We start from the raw sequence: 16555 nt of genomic DNA on the forward strand, positions 1-16555 counted from the left end.
AAGTTGATGCCATGGGTTCTAATGATGCAGGCGAGATGTACCATGTAAACATTGAACCGGACCGGGCTGAGGACGGAGCTTTGGTGGACTCGCATAGTAACCTTCTTGTGTTAGGAGGTGAAAGTGGAGTCTGATTTGATGTGTCCTGTTGGAGAGAAAGGAGGCAATCTCACTCAGGGCAAACCCATGAATTCCTGAGTCCTAGAGTTTGGCGTGTAGCCGAGCAGGACAAGAGCAGCGATTTCTCCTCCATCCATGGTAGACCACTTGCCTGTTGCTGCCAGGAGGGCATTTTTCTGCTGTGGTTGCTGGGGTACCCTTACTGGGAGAAGTCCAGGAGATGGTGCTATTAAAGATGGGCAAAGGTGTTGGTTGATCTCTTTTTCCACGACTTTGGCCAGAAAGGGTAGGAGGGAGATGGGCCTGTAGTTGCTGAGAGGTCTTAGGTTGGCTCGGGGTGTCTTCAGGACAGCTGTGAAATCTGCGTATTTCCTGCTACCCGGGAAGTTTCTGCTGACGATGGAGGAGCTGATGATTGTGGTGAGGTTGGCGCTGATCAGTGTGCTTCACAGAGCTTGATTATTTTGTTGTGGAAAAAGTCAGAAAGGTTGTCGCAGAGAATCTGTGAGGGGATGATGGTGTTGGAGGCTGCTGTGGGATTGGTGAATTCTTTGATGAGGTTGAAGAGTTCTTTGCCAAAGTTGAAGCAGGATTAGAGTCTGATCACAAGGGCCACTTTCCTGGCTACTTTGATCTGTACATGGTACCTTCTGAGGGCAGATTTGTAGGCATCTCTGGAGGTATTGTCTCAGCTGGTTCTCCGCCTTCTTTCCAGTTGTTTGTAATAGCGCTTGAAGTCTCCTAGGTTTTCCTTGTACCAGCATACTTCAGCTAGAGTTCTTGAGTGTTTGATCTTCTTCATGGGGACCAGGGTGTTGATGCAGTCTGAGTTCCAACTGTGGAAGGTGGATGGTTGGTTTCTGTATGTCACCTGAGAGGATCGGCTGTTGAATCTCAGGGTATAGGTCCAGTCTGCTTCTGTTATGTTGTTCCAGTTGCGGCTAAAGTTGATGGTTGGTTTTGGTTTGATGGGATGGGGTGAGTTGATGTGGCAGTGTATAGCTGAGTGATCTGCCCATGTGAGAGGACTGAGGTGGCTGAAGATAATTTTGTTGCTGGTTGTAAAAACTATGGTTGAGTGTGTCCCCGGCGATGTGAGTTGGGCATTGCATGAGCTGCAGGAGTCCAATGTTGTCGAGGTTCTCTAAGAGGTCGGTAGCATTGCAGTCCATAGGGTCATCGAGATGAATGTTTAGGTCGCCCAGCAGGAGTAAGTTGTTGGATCTAAGGGCACTGGGGGTGATGAAATCAATGAGGAGGTTGTTGAAGGAAGTGTGGGGTCCTAGCAGTTGATAGGCGAGGTTTGCATGAGATGGTCGTAGCGTGGCTGAGATGGTGTTCCAGAAGCATGCTTAGTTTTTCCATAGAGGTAGTGCAGGTGAGGGTGTCTTTGTGGATCATTGCGAAGCCTCCTCCAGGTTTGTGGAGCCTGTCGCAGCAGGTGATCTTGTAGCCAGGTGGGATGGCGATGGCGAGGGTGGACGAGGGCCTGATCCTAGTTTTGGGGAGAAAGAATGTCTGGGGAATGTGTGTTGGTAAGATTCCAGACCTCTGTGGTGTGTTTGTAGAGGGATCTTGTGTTGAGGAGCAAGCAGGCAATGCAGAGTGAGGTGTGTACGGAGGGTGGCATGGGGGGGTTGCTGCAAGAGAAGAGGCAGTGAGCACATAAGAAAGGTCCTGCCATACGATGCAGTGTGGGGCAGTGGCAGTGGTTGTGACCGTGTCCAGTGGGGAGTGCTAGCATGTCATTGTAAGTGTAGCGTGGCAGTTGGATAAACCAATGGCCATGGCACTGCACACGGTTCAGGCACAGACGGGTCCTGACTAGCATGCCATTGGCACGCCAGCGGTGCGGTCACACAGTAGCTGCTATTAAGTAGATTCTAGGTGGGGAAGGAGTGCGGGGGAGGGCTAGCGAGGGGCAGGAAGCCGACGCAGAAGCTACGCTGGAGAGCAGATAAGGAGAAGGGGAGGTTGGAAAAAGGGCAGGATGCAGGTGGGGGTCATCCCTGCAGCGAGGGGAGAAGCCGCAGAGACGAGAGGAGCAAAAGCAGAAGGAGCAGAAGGGTGACAAATACAAGCACAAATAACTGGGGAAGAGCACAAAAATGGGCAGAGAAGACGGAGCAATGAAACAGAAATAAAACCAAAACGGCCAGGCCCTGAAGCCAATCCCCTCTGCACATGGCTGAGTTACCCAAGGTCACAAGTCACTTGAGATAACTATACTATAACTGGTGAATTTCAGGAGATACCTTTGGTATTTTCAAAGAATATATATTATATAATATATATATATATATATATATATTATATAATATATATATAATATATATATATTATATAATATATATTCTTTGAAAATACCAAAGGTATCTCCTGAAATTCACCAGTTATAGTATAGTTATCTCAAGTGACTTGTGACCTTGGGTAACTCAGCCATGTGCAGACGGATAAAAGATTAAATGTCAAAGGCGCTGCAAATACTTGAGGGATAAAAGATTAAATGTCAAAGGCGCTGCAAATACTTGAACACAATATATATATATATATATATATATATATATATATATATATATATATATATATATATATATATATTGTGTTCAAGTATTTGCAGCGCCTTTGACATTTAATTTACATTCATCCACTTGGATTTTATTTTAACTGTTATTGCACGAACAGCGGCGACGCCCTCTGGGGTTGTACGTTAATGCTGGGGACTGCTAAGACCAGAAGGCGATGTTGTACAAGCCTAGTAGGCTGGACTTAATGCTCGAAGAGGCAATCTTTTATCCAATAGAAGCGGATGTTCCCTATGCATTTGGTTGCTGTTGTTTTGTGAAGGATGGCTTGTAATAAAGGAGGTGTTCCGAAACGCGTAAAACCTAAAAAAACAGAATGTGAATGATAATGCCCTAAGCAGCTGGTGACCTCCTGGCACGGGGTGTGCTTCCGTGTGGGCTCCTCACAGTGGGTAACCTTGAGAGTTGGATGTTTGAGCGGCTTTGCCCGAGCCGCGATTAGCACCGCCGCTGTTACAGCGGACCTGAGGTGTTGGGATGGCCTGACGCTAGTAACAGGACAGAAGTGCTCAAAAAGGAGGGTTCAAGTATTTGCAGCGCCTTTGACATTTAATTTACATTCATCCACTTGGATTTTATTTTAACTGTTATTTCACCAACAGCAGCGACGCCCACTGGGGTTGTACGTTAATGCTGGAGACTGCTAAGCCCAGAAGGCGATGTTGTACACGCCTAGTAGGCGGGACATACTGCTCGAAGAGGCAAGCCTTTATCCAATAAAAGCGGGTGTTCCCTATGCATTTGGTTGCTGCTGTTTTGTGAAGGATGGCTTGTGATCAAGGAGGTGTTCCGAAACGCGTGAAGCCTAAAAAACAGAATGTGAATGATAATGCCCTAAGCAGCTGGTGACCTCCTGGCACGGGGTGTGCTTCCGTGTGGGCTCCTCACAGTGGGTAACCTTGAGAGTTGGATATATATATATATATATGAGCAAGGGCACCCGCCCGAAACGCGTCATCTGTTAGCGCTGCTGTGACCTTCACTTGAATAAAGTACCTCTTGCCAGCAATTTGGGATTCGTTGGTTTTTTTCCTGGGACAGAACAACAACTGGCATTCCCAAGGTGAACCTACATCGTTTGATATATATATATATATATAGTAAAAAACACACATGAAAGCAACTTTAATAGTACAATTGCTCTAAACTTTTATTTTCACTGCCATGGAAAGGCATTTATATATATGTGTGCATTAATAGAAACGAATTGGCTACCTTTAATTGCTGATGCAACTACCTCTTCCAGAATATATTCAACAGCTTCCAGGGATCCTTCATAATCTTCAACAGGTACTCCTTCATGTTCTACATATGAAACAATATGATTCAAAGTTACACATAAGTGAGCATTGCAAATAGAATGGACATTTTCAATCACAGCTCTTCAGTGAAATCAAGTTTTACCCTTTAAAAGTATATTGAATGATTATCACCAAATATGACAGCATAGTTAAAAATGCTATGTTGGCATAATAGCTCCAGTCTAGGAGCTGCTGATGGTATTGCATTTAAATGTTACTATTTTACCAATGTTTACCCACCAACATCTGATAATTCAATACTTTAATAGACAAGCCTCTATTTATAATTAATAGTTTTGATCTACTGACTGGCATGGGATAGTGTGGAAAACACATATACTAAAGAAGTAATTCAAAATTAAGAGATGTTATTGCCAGAGATTCCATGATTCTGGTTCATTGTCATCGAGCAGTTCAAACTATTTAATGAACACATGTGCCATAAGAAAAGGACTAACTAAACTAACCCTACATTAATTTAGCACTATGGAGTCCTGTCCTGTAGCCTTTTGCTTGCTACCCAGTTTTCTAAATTGTTGTCAACTCCCTTCTCTTTTCATTTTTGTCTCACTGGACATACAGTTTTGGTGGCTCAAAAATGACAAATTGAAAGTTAGGCTAATTTAGAGCCTATGAAGCATAGGATATTTATAAATTAATTGAATCTATTGTGCATTGTTTTGCTCCACCTGGAAATACAGTTCAGTACTTTAAAAGACTAAAACATAATTTTCACACAGACCCAGGAGAGGCATTTCATTACTGATCTTGATGACAACCAATAAACAAGTAACTTGCATTTAAATAGTTCTTTAGCAGAGGTATCTTTCAAGGAGTCACATGATAAAACTTCCAGCTCGATAACTAGGATAGTTCATGGTTATCCTCAAACACCCCTCTCTTACCACAATATTGTCTGTCAAAAATATGGTGTCCAAAATAATGTTTCCAAAAATATAGCCGTATTGGAGTTAATGCAAATCCTACACAAATTAGACGAATAATTTTGTGGATTATATTAATATCATATGTACCCAAGAAAATATTTGTATCGATATGCTGATGTAGAATAAAAAATAATGCCTGAAACAGCCATTTTAGTCAGAAAGACAACCTCAGACAGAAAGACCCCAAAGTTATACGGAGAACTCCATCTGCCCCACCACTCTTCCTACAGGGAATCATACCTCAATTTCGTAGCACAAGGAAGAAAGGATACAGAGCATTTGGGAGTCTCAGATAAGGATGGTGGTGGTCCGCATGTGAATCGAATACAGAAACCAATGTGGGAAAATTGTAGTTACAGACAAGTAACTATTTTTTTCTCACCAGCCTTAGATCTTACATAGATTCTTGTGCTTCAGTCAGAGTAGTTACCAATTTATAAACAAGTTAATAAGAAGAACGTTTTAGTAAGATATTTTTTTTTTTTTTTAAATAAAAGCAGGGTTTTTGTCCTCCCGATTTATTTATGTTAAACTCTTATATGTTCTTGCCCATTCTTATTAGAGCTGTTGGACGTTCAAGTCTTGGAAAGCAGGACTGTAAGCATCTTATCTTATGACCATCAAAGTTCCAGTATGTTGATAAGCAGTTGCTCCTCTTGGTGGGTGTGACCAGTGTCTTCAAGTCCTACAAAAGGGCACCTCCGCTCTCCATATATGCATCTATCGATGCGGTGGCTCCTGTAGAAAGGGTCAGACCTTTGGAAATGTTGATCTTTGTTTCACTGGGATTTGAGTTCAACATGATGAGAATGTTGGACTGCAGCAACTGGAGGTGACACGGTTTAATCTTTGAACAAACTGTAGTGTTGTTCTGTACCAGACAACAACCAGGACATATCTGTGTATTGTGAAAGCCTTCTAGTCTGGCATGCAGTACAATTCCTTCCGGCACCCAGGCTCTGCAGGGAAGAGTGCTGGTACAAGGTAACCAGTGCTGGCAAGAAGTCTACGTCTATGTGTATCCTTTGGGTTGATTTGAGAGCTTCCTCTTTATCTTGACAGTTCTAACTTTGAGGAGGTCTATTTTCTGGGTAATTTGTCTTGCAGTTGTAAAATAGCTGCTGCTGTTTGTTATGGCTAGAATGTTCCACGAAACAAAGATATATCTCTTCATTTGACTCTACGATATGGCACTTAATGTAAACTTCTAAGACCCTTACGGATCTAGGTGTATCAGTAGAACTATTTACTTACATTCAGTTAAGTTCCAGCCTACCAGGCCCGCAGCAGACAGGACCTGAACTAATGTGAGCATCTTGATTTTATCTTTTTGAAGAACCAGAAAGTAGTAGGAATAACAACCACCATCTCTTTGGCTCCTTTGCCAAGAGAGTCATTACTTCCTCGCGGAGCAAAACCAACTGATCCTCCTTCAGCCTGTCGTAGGATAGAGGCATGGAGGGAGGGGTGCTCTCAAAGGGGAGGAATAGCCCCTTTGTACTATCTGGTGGACCAACCTGTCCGATGTGATTGTCTGACAGTGGTGGGAGGTGATGAGTGATCCTGACATCAACCCATGGTCTGAAAGGGCGAGAGGGTTTGGAGGTTGAAGCTGCCGGGGCTGGTGGTGGCCTGATCCCGACCTCTGGCCGTCCGACCCGCATGGTCGGAACAAACTGCGCCCATGAATATGCAGAGGTTGCTGAACTTCTGCGGCCTGGCGGCTGGGGTATGATTGGCACTGCTCAAAGTCGGTTCCATACCCACAAAAGGCATTCTGGTGACGTGCGGGCACTGAGAGGCCCAAGGACTTGGTCATAGCCCGTGAGTCTTTAAAGCACTGCAGCGCCGTGACTGCCTTGTATCCGAAGAGACTGGTGCCATAAAAGGGCATATCTTTGGTGAGGCTTGGACATCCCTCAAAAAGCCAGATGTTCTCAGGCAGATGAAATAGATCGGCCCAGCGAGCCGATTGTGTCTAAACCACATTGATTGGTAAACTTTGCAGCATCTCTCCCATCTGAAACTGCTTAGGAAAGGACTCCACGGGCCTCCTTCAGGACCGATGGCTGCACTTACGCAACTGTTTTCACACAGAGCATGCGGTATACAGCGATCACTAAGCAAGGCTGGCGGAAGAAAACATTTTCTGGCCCCTAACTATTGAGCCTCTTGGATTTCCTATCCGGGGGAGAACTGACATCAGCGCGCCTATATAGGTGATGCATGCATCATGGGTATAGCTAGAAGAAAAAGTTTTCCAGATCCAGTCTGACAGCTGGGAAATTCAAAGTTAAGACATCTGCGGCTGGATATCTCTATCAGATATAAAGAATTGCCAAGTTGGGTGCAAAACGGGCTCCCATAGAGAAGTCTTCCTGTTGGCGATAAAACGTATCCCAGTACTGGCAGTACTTTTTTGAGAGGGTAACCTCAAATAGCGATAAAAGGAAAGAGGTAGGGACTTGTGTGGGAGAGGGTCTTGAGTCCAAAAGTGCTTTAATTATGCCTTCCTGTAGTGCAGAGGTCTTCAAACGGGGGGGCGGACCTTTAGTTCTCTCGGTGGGGTGCCAGGCTCTGGCCAAAAGAAGCACTATACTAATAACAGTGCTTTTTTAAGTGGGAAAACAATGAGCAGCAGTAAGCCTCCCTGTAATGAGCCATCACTAACATGTTTTGACATTTATATGGGCATAATTAGCTGTGCCTTATAAATCACATAACAAGACAATGGGTGATATTGAGCCAAACTCAACTCTGAATCCAAGATTGGTGTCAGGCAATGATCACGACCTGGGACCAGCCTAACCAGAACCAATGTGGCATCAGGCAAAGAAGTAGTGGCTTGCCACCTAGCACTGAGGAGAGGTCGAGCTAAGGTCTAACTAAGTCAGCCTGCACAAGGGCAGGAAAAGCTAGCAGACATCCGGTTGGGGGTCCCGGACAATCCATGGGGCACAAAGGCGCTTCAGTGCGTACCCGCAATCATCTGGAAACGATGCAGTGCTGCCTTCTTGAAAGTCTCTACCTGCTGCTGAGACTAGTATGGCCTGGGAAATTTAGGGTACACAGACTCCACCTGTCGAATGTTAGAACTGGATGACTAAAGAAGAGTCAGGCCCTTTAAAGTGCCACCTACACGATCTCTCTCTGGAATGGGATCAAAGGTGGGAGGGCTTCCATTTGGTCTTGTTATATTTGTCCTTAGCCTTCCTCTTACACTTATCCGAGAGCAGGGACCTGCATCAGCACCAGGAATTTTAACTGGATAGAATTTTTGTTTGGTGACATAACTTCCCCGCCTGCTACCTGATGGCGTTTGGGTGTATCAGACACCAATTATTGGAAGCCTTCAAATCATGCTTAGATCCAACATACCAAAGACCGATGCCATGCAAGTCGGTAACGGACATAAGCTTCCTGCTGGTTTGGCACTGCTTTAAGCCTGTAGTCTTCAGAGGAGATATCCCTAGCACATTGTCACAAAAAAGTGGTTTTGAAAGTTGGTAAATCCCCTAGATATTTTGCCAGTGGAACTGCAGATCTGCAAAAGTTGCATGAGAAAAGTAAGTGATGCAAGCGTGGGTGGCAGCAATGCACGGCTGTGCCGAAGGCAGGGAAAAGCCAATGTGGAGTTACAAGAGGCCACCTATTGGCATGCAGGAGTAATTGCTAAACGTTTCTGGCTTCAATCTGGTGCATGAGGGAATTCAAAAGGTGAGGAGTCTGTGGTTAGAGGTACTCATCAGCATCCAGTTTTATTGATTACAATGACTCATCCACAAGACAACCAAACCAAGCTTTGCTTTCAAATGGCACATCCAAATAAAATTCTAGACTTTTGGAAGAAAAGACGTACAGCCTGGCTGAAAAAGTGGTTTTGTGACATCATTTGACGAATCAATCACAGTAGGTGATGCCTTCTCCCAGGATCATCTTTGCAAACTCCTCCTTCTCATCCTCTGCTAGAAGGTCAATATAAGGATCAATATCTGACCACATTGGCCAATAATGAACAAGGTATCTGCCATCTTAACACCCTTTCCCCAAATTGTTCATTTTCATGACTTTATGATCATGCAAGCAGTACATTGGGCAGTTGGGCTCATGGATGACCATTGAATATGCTTGGGATGGCCTATAAGACAAACTGGGCTATTGTCTGGATTTCTTTTAATCAGGTCTTGGTAGAAGCAGACACTGAGGTTTGCATAATCTTTACTCCTTTCTGCAATGTGCGGCTTATCTCTGTACTGATTTCACTGCTTTAATTGCAGTTATTTAAAATAATAAAGGGCGAAATTAGCCTCTGTGATTGCACCTGGGAGCTCAAAAATCTCATAAGTGTACTTAAATAAGTGCATGGAACTGTTCAATGTCACCTGTAGGGGAATCTGCAAGGCACGGAGAGGAATTCTCCATAACAGGAGACAAAAACTGGTCCCACTGGCTTTGATGGCCAACCTCATCTGCTTGTAATTCCTTTGATATATTGGCCTCAATTTAGCAGATTGGTGAGGTATTTTCCGAAAGACCAAGGTTGTAGAAGAGGAACTTGATTGAGCTATTGCAATAAAGGCTGAAGCCCAGGCTGGGGTTTCACTGAAGGTTTCTGTGGGCTTTTGAGGGTATGTTGCATTATGTAGTAGAGATCAATGATAAAGTCTACACTCAATTGTAACGTTCGGCTTAGTAAGATGGCTTTTGATAATATTTATCAAAATATGACTTATTGCAGTTATAGTGTGAATGACCATGCACGTAATGGGATTGTTCTTCCTCCTCACCGCATGGGTAATGGGCATTTTCCTCACATTATCTGTTTTGTAGATCTTGGGCTAGTTCTTGATCAGCCTTATCCTCATGTTCCTCTATGTCCTGATTCTGGTAATAGAATTGTGTCACACTTGTAACTGGGGATATTGGCCCTTGTCCTGGTATCTGCCGTGTTTCCAGGATTTTTGGAGAAGGGGTTCGAGGTACACTGAAGGGTCAGATATCTGACCGCAGAGGGACCGTAGGGACACTTGTTTTTCTGAGATTTAAGGTTGTTTTCCATGCAGTGGTTGCAGTTAATGGGGATGTCGATGGCAGATGAAGATATGTAGATAATTGAAAAGATCAAAGTGATGGAACTGTGGGGGAAGGCATTGCGATAGCAGCAGACATTGAGGGAAGATGCGTTGAGGAAGATGTCAAAGAAGAAGCCTCAGCATGTGCCTTACACAGCCCATCCAAGCTAAAGAGAAAAAATAGAGCAGAGTTCTGATAGACTACCTTCGACACGACGTGTAGTAGAACTTTAAGGGAATGTGGCCACTACTAGGAGTGGGGTGTGAAGTGCTTCCTACTTATTGGCTGAAGCTTGGGTTTTTCTGTAAGAAGGTATCGGGCCACAAAATGTTCTCAAAACCTTTCAGGTCTAGTTTAGAAAATACTACAGTATAAAGATTACTTTAGGACTCCGAGCTCAACAACCGGGAATAATGAAAGTATGGAAATAATAAAATAAAAAACATCTAGATAGGTTAAAACAGTTTAAGACATGCAATCTGAATCAATAAATAACTGATTATTATCCAATGATATGCAAGGCTTTACTTGATCCCTTGGAGAAATCAAAGATTAATGTAGTAAGTCAAGTAATATGATTAATGCTAGGTCACCTAATACTGACATTTGCTTATTTATTCAGCTTATTAAGCCAACACATTCTTTCAGCATTAGTAGTTTCTCCAATTGTTTTGACTTGCATTTTGCCTGCCTGACTACCTTTTAATACTCCATGACAAAAGATCACTCTTTATGTAGACTAGAAAAATGCAAAGAAAACAAAATATAAGTTACTTGCCAATAGGAACAAGCATTTGCAATGCAATAGGTCTCGCATTAGGAAAGTTTGAGCTATTGGTATTGCAAATGACAAATTTTGTATTTATGTGTTAGTTTTGAAAATAGCTAAATTTTAATAGCTCTCTCATTTACAATTCCAATAGTTTTAACTTTCGCAAATGTGACACCTATAGCATTTGTATTGCAATATGTGTTGTATTTACGTGACTTAGATGTATTGATATTACAAATAACAATGGCTTTTAATTTTTTTAAATAATTAATACTTAAATAAAAGTTATTGTAATTTATAATGGCAATAGCTTAAACTTTTGTAAATAACTTTTGTGAAGATTATGTTCAGTGTATTTTATTGTGACGAAAATCCAAGAACAGAAGTGAAATATTAACATGTTCTTGTGACATTTGTAATGACGCTTGAAACATTGAGAGAACATATTTGAACCAGTTGCTGTTGAATGGTTGCACAGATTGATGCTGTGGTGGCGGGGAGTGATGCTGTGGTGCCGACGAGTGATGCTGTGGCATTTAGTGATGCTGTGGTAGCGCATAGTGATTTTGTTGTGCCCCGGAGTGATGCTGTGGTGGTGCGGAGTGATGCTGTGGTGGTGCGGAGTGATGCTGTGGTGGTGCGGAGTGATGCTGTGGTGGTGCGGAGTGATGCTGTGGTGGTGCGGGGGAGGGAGGGCGACAGATCGGGGGAGGGAGGGCGACAGATCGGGGGAGGGAGGGCGACAGATCGGGGGAGGGAGGGCGACAGATCGGGGGAGGGAGGGCGACAGATCGGGGGAGGGAGGGCGACAGATCGGGGGAGGGAGGGCGACAGATCGGGGGAGGGAGGGCGACAGATCGGGGGAGGGAGGGCGACAGATCGGGGGAGGGAGGGCGACAGATCGGGGGAGGGAGGGCGACAGATCGGGGGAGGGAGGGCGACAGATCGGGGGAGGGAGGGCGACAGATCGGGGGAGGGAGGGCGACAGATCGGGGGAGGGAGGGCGACAGATCGGGGGAGGGAGGGCGACAGATCGGGGGAGGGAGGGCGACAGATCGGGGGAGGGAGGGCGACAGATCGGGGGAGGGAGGGCGACAGATCGGGGGAGGGAGGGCGACAGATCGAGGGAGGGCGACAGATCGAGGGAGGGCGACAGATCGAGGGAGGGCGACAGATCGAGGGAGGGCGACAGATCGAGGGAGGGCGACAGATCGAGGGTGGTGCGGAGTGATGCTGTGGTGGTGCGGAGTGATGCTGTGGTGGTGCGGAGTGATGCTGTGGTGGTGCGGAGTGATGCTGTGGTGGTGCGGAGTGATGCTGTGGTGGTGCGGAGTGATGCTGTGGTGGTGCGGAGTGATGCTGTGGTGGTGCGGGGGAGGGAGGGCGACAGATCGGGGGAGGGAGGGCGACAGATCGGGGGAGGGAGGGCGACAGATCGGGGGAGGGAGGGCGACAGATCGGGGGAGGGAGGGCGACAGATCGGGGGAGGGAGGGCGACAGATCGGGGGAGGGAGGGCGACAGATCGGGGGAGGGAGGGCGACAGATCGGGGGAGGGAGGGCGACAGATCGGGGGAGGGAGGGCGACAGATCGGGGGAGGGAGGGCGACAGATCGGGGGAGGGAGGGCGACAGATCGGGGGAGGGAGGGCGACAGATCGGGGGAGGGAGGGCGACAGATCGGGGGAGGGAGGGCGACAGATCGGGGGAGGGAGGGCGACAGATCGGGGGAGGGAGGGCGACAGATCGGGGGAGGGAGGGCGACAGATCGGGGGAGGGCGACAGATCGAGGGAGGGCGACAGATCGAGGGAGGGCGACAGATCGAGGGAGGGCGACAGATCGAGGGAGGGCGACAGATCGAGGGAGGGCGACAGATCGAGGGAGGGCGACAGATCGAGGGAGGGCGACAGATCGAGGGAGGGCGACAGATCGAGGGAGGGCGACAGATCGAGGGAGGGCGACAGATCGAGGGAGGGCGACAGATCGAGGGAGGGCGACAGATCGAGGGAGGGCGACAGATCGAGGGAGGGCGACAGATCGAGGGAGGGCGACAGATCGAGGGAGGGCGACAGATCGAGGGAGGGCGACAGATCGAGGGAGGGCGACAGATCGAGGGAGGGCGACAGATCGAGGGAGGGCGACAGATCGAGGGAGGGCGACAGATCGAGGGAGGGCGACAGATCGAGGGAGGGCGACAGATCGAGGGAGGGCGACAGATCGAGGGAGGGCGACAGATCGAGGGAGGGCGACAGATCGAGGGAGGGCGACAGATCGAGGGAGGGCGACAGATCGAGGGAGGGCGACAGATCGAGGGAGGGCGACAGATCGAGGGAGGGCGACAGATCGAGGGAGGGCGACAGATCGAGGGAGGGCGACAGATCGAGGGAGGGCGACAGATCGAGGGAGGGCGACAGATCGAGGGAGGGCGACAGATCGAGGGAGGGCGACAGATCGAGGGAGGGCGACAGATCGAGGGAGGGCGACAGATCGAGGGAGGGCGACAGATCGAGGGAGGGCGACAGATCGAGGGAGGGCGACAGATCGAGGGAGGGCGACAGATCGAGGGAGGGCGACAGATCGAGGGAGGGCGACAGATCGAGGGAGGGCGACAGATCGAGGGAGGGCGACAGATCGAGGGAGGGCGACAGATCGAGGGAGGGCGACAGATCGAGGGAGGGCGACAGATCGAGGGAGGGCGACAGATCGAGGGAGGGCGACAGATCGAGGGAGGGCGACAGATCGAGGGAGGGCGACAGATCGAGGGAGGGCGACAGATCGAGTGAGGGCGACAGATCGAGTGAGGGCGACAGATCGAGTGAGGGCGACAGATCGAGTGAGGGCGACAGATCGAGTGAGGGCGACAGATCGAGTGAGGGCGACAGATCGAGTGAGGGCGACAGATCGAGTGAGGGCGACAGATCGAGTGAGGGCGACAGAGCGATCGAGGGCGGCAGAGCGATCGAGGGCGGCAGAGCGATCGAGGGCGGCAGAGCGATCGAGGGCGGTAGAGCGATCGAGGGCGGTAGAGCGATCGAGGGCAGTAAAGTGAGCAAGTGCGGTAAAGTGAGCGAGGGCAGTCGAGTGAGCGAGGGCGGTAGAGTGAGCGAGGGCGGTAGAGTGAGAGAGGGCGGTAGAGTGAGAGAGGGCGGTAGAGTGAGAGAGGGCGGTAGAGTGAGAGGGCGGTAGAGTGAGAGAGGGCGGTAGAGTTGATGGAGCAAGGATTCACACGTACAGCGACTTGCTTGTATCAAGAACCTCAAATAAATGTTAATTAGTATAACCAATATGTTCGTATTACTAATATTTCACATTTCTACATTACACGGGGTGTCCCAGTGAGGCTTGCCTATGTGTTTACTTATCCTAAAACGCTTGCCACTAAAATGGCTGCTGCTATGAGGGAATTTCTTCTGCGCATGCGTTGGTCACACTCACGTGACGTACTCGCAGTTCTGGTGGGAAATCTTTGCGCTTGCGCACTAGCTTTAAAATGACCGCTTTGTGATCTCACATGCCGAAGCTTGCCCTGCAGTTGTTTTTAAAATTCTGTTCGTTTTGCACTAATCTTAATGCTATAGTTAGTATAAAGTAAGGGGAGTCATATAGGGATTCCTGGTATACAGTGTATTAATTTATTTCTGTGTTCTAAATTGTTTTCCTTTACTTTTCATGTATCGTAATCCTTGGGCATGAGGGATGGGAATACTCCATATTGAACAGCCTTTCTGCGCATGACAGTCTTCCGCCAGAGGATGAACTCTGTGACATTGAACGTGCGCCAACCCAGAGGTCCCAGCCAAGATGTGCCTGGGAAGATGCACCTTCGCCTAGTAGAAGAAGCTGAAATGTACTGCATTTGAAACAATTGTAATAAAAACTGTGTATGCCATTGTTAGGTGGAGACCTATGTCATGAGAACCCCAAATTCAATAGGCGGTCCCAAAAGATGCAAATTGGGGCTTGTAGAAGTTAAATCCTGGTTGGTGTGTTGACCTGTCCTACTTGAGGACCAATCGAAATTGGGGATTCTTACACTTGCAACATTTGGGGGGTGGTACACTGACCCGAAAACAGTATAACTAGCCTAGGTTTAGCTAGAGAAATTGTCCGACTTGTCCGAATAGCTGACCTGTCACTGACCCAACGCACTCAATAAGTGACTGATACAGAGAGCTGCGGAGCACTCTGTCCGTAATTTCCATAGACCCAAGCGGGGTTTTGGGAAACCTTAAGTGCTGGCGGAGCACTTTGCTGGGGAATTCGTTAACCCAATCGGGGTTTTGACTGATAGCTGAAGAGAGGGTGGAGCGCAGGCGTTGCTACTGAACTGCGGGTGCTGGTCTTACCTTGGTGATCCTGTCCTGGTCCTAATCTGGTCTGCCTGTCCTGTCCTGGGGTGTCTATTCTGCACCTACTGGCGACTGTCCTTCCTTGGGGTTTCTCCTGTCCTTAACTGACCCGTGGCCAGGGTTGGTCTCCACACCGTTCTAGGTAAATATAAATCTGAGGGAACCCAATTTGCATTCTCTATTCCTTGCTCTGAATAAATTCGTATTTGCCTTTTATTCTTTTTTCTTACCTTACCTTTGCTGACAAATGATAAAGTCCTACATTGTAGTTGTTATACTAGCATGTTCCAATTTGTACCCATCCTATAAGAACTGTTCTACATACTGTTCATAAAATATAGATGTTCCTTTTCTTCACCCATCCTTTAGTCGATTCAAGTAATTATACCATCTTATTAGTATGGTCCACTCTTACCCTCCCTATAGTTACATGTTATCTTTGAGTCTACTATAAATTTAGTCAAGTTCTTCTATTTGCCTACCTTTGCCAGGATATACAAACTGTGACATTCTAGCACGTTCCTTATTTTTTCCCGTCCTTTAGTCCCTCCACGTCTAGTTTAAAATTCCTGAAAATTCCTACTAGCATTGTTCCCTGTTCTTACCTCCCTTTAGACTCACAAATGGTTGGTCTTATCTTCTTCCTATATGGATATGTGCTTTTTATAATCTTAGTTATTGACAGTTTACTTGCTGTAAACCTTATGCTTTCTGAAATTGACGAATTCTAGATAAAAGTTTTAAAACTTCCCGAGTCTGTGGTTATTACATGAGTGCAAATTATAGTATATGATCCTTGTGTTTTTGTGTCTGCCTTTCTTTTACAGCTAGCTCCCTGATCCATTGTGATCATAGGTACCCGTAACAGTGGATTGGTAAGTCGGGTACATTGGAAATAAATAGGAAGGAACAGGGTTACTGGTAGTAGAGTGTAAGGTTACCTGATTAATGAATATGGTAAATTGAAATATAATGGGCCCAATGTACACATGGTAAAATTATAGTCGGGTGACCTGCGCGCTCTATCAGAGTGAGCGAGGGCGGTAGAGTGAGTGAGGGCAGTAGAGTGAGGGCGGAAGAGAGGGGGGAAGAGAGGGCAGTAAAGTGGTAGAGTGAGGGCGGTAGAGTGGTAGAGTAAGGGCGGCAGAGTGGTAGAGTGAGGGCGTAGGTAGAGTGGTAGAGTGAGGGCGTAGGTAGAGTGGTAGAGTGAGGGCGTAGGTAGAGTGGTAGAGTGAGGGCGTAGGTAGAGTGGTAGAGTGAGGGCGTAGGTAGAGTGGTAGAGTGAGGGCGGTAGAGAGAGCGCGGTAGAGTCGTAGAGTGAGGGCGGTAGAGTGAGGGTGTGAGGGCGGTAGAGTGAGGGTGTGATGGCGGTAGAGTGGTAGAGTGAGGGCGGTAGAGTGAGGGCGGTAG

The 16555-nt window shown here is 47.2% G+C and overlaps 1 protein-coding gene across 1 annotated transcript in view; it reads right to left on the reverse strand.

Moving 5' to 3' along the window:
* ARFGEF2 (ARF guanine nucleotide exchange factor 2) overlaps positions 1–16555 on the reverse strand; it is a 509782-nt gene that overhangs the window by 343979 nt on the left and 149248 nt on the right. The window contains exon 7 of the mRNA XM_078651859.1: positions 3921–4010. Within this exon, the coding sequence (XP_078507985.1) occupies positions 3921–4010 (90 nt within the window). The remainder of the gene's footprint in view (positions 1–3920; positions 4011–16555) is intronic.

Source organism: Lissotriton helveticus, chromosome 7, assembly GCF_964261635.1.
Source record: "Lissotriton helveticus chromosome 7, aLisHel1.1, whole genome shotgun sequence".
Classification (NCBI taxonomy): domain Eukaryota; kingdom Metazoa; phylum Chordata; class Amphibia; order Caudata; family Salamandridae; genus Lissotriton; species Lissotriton helveticus.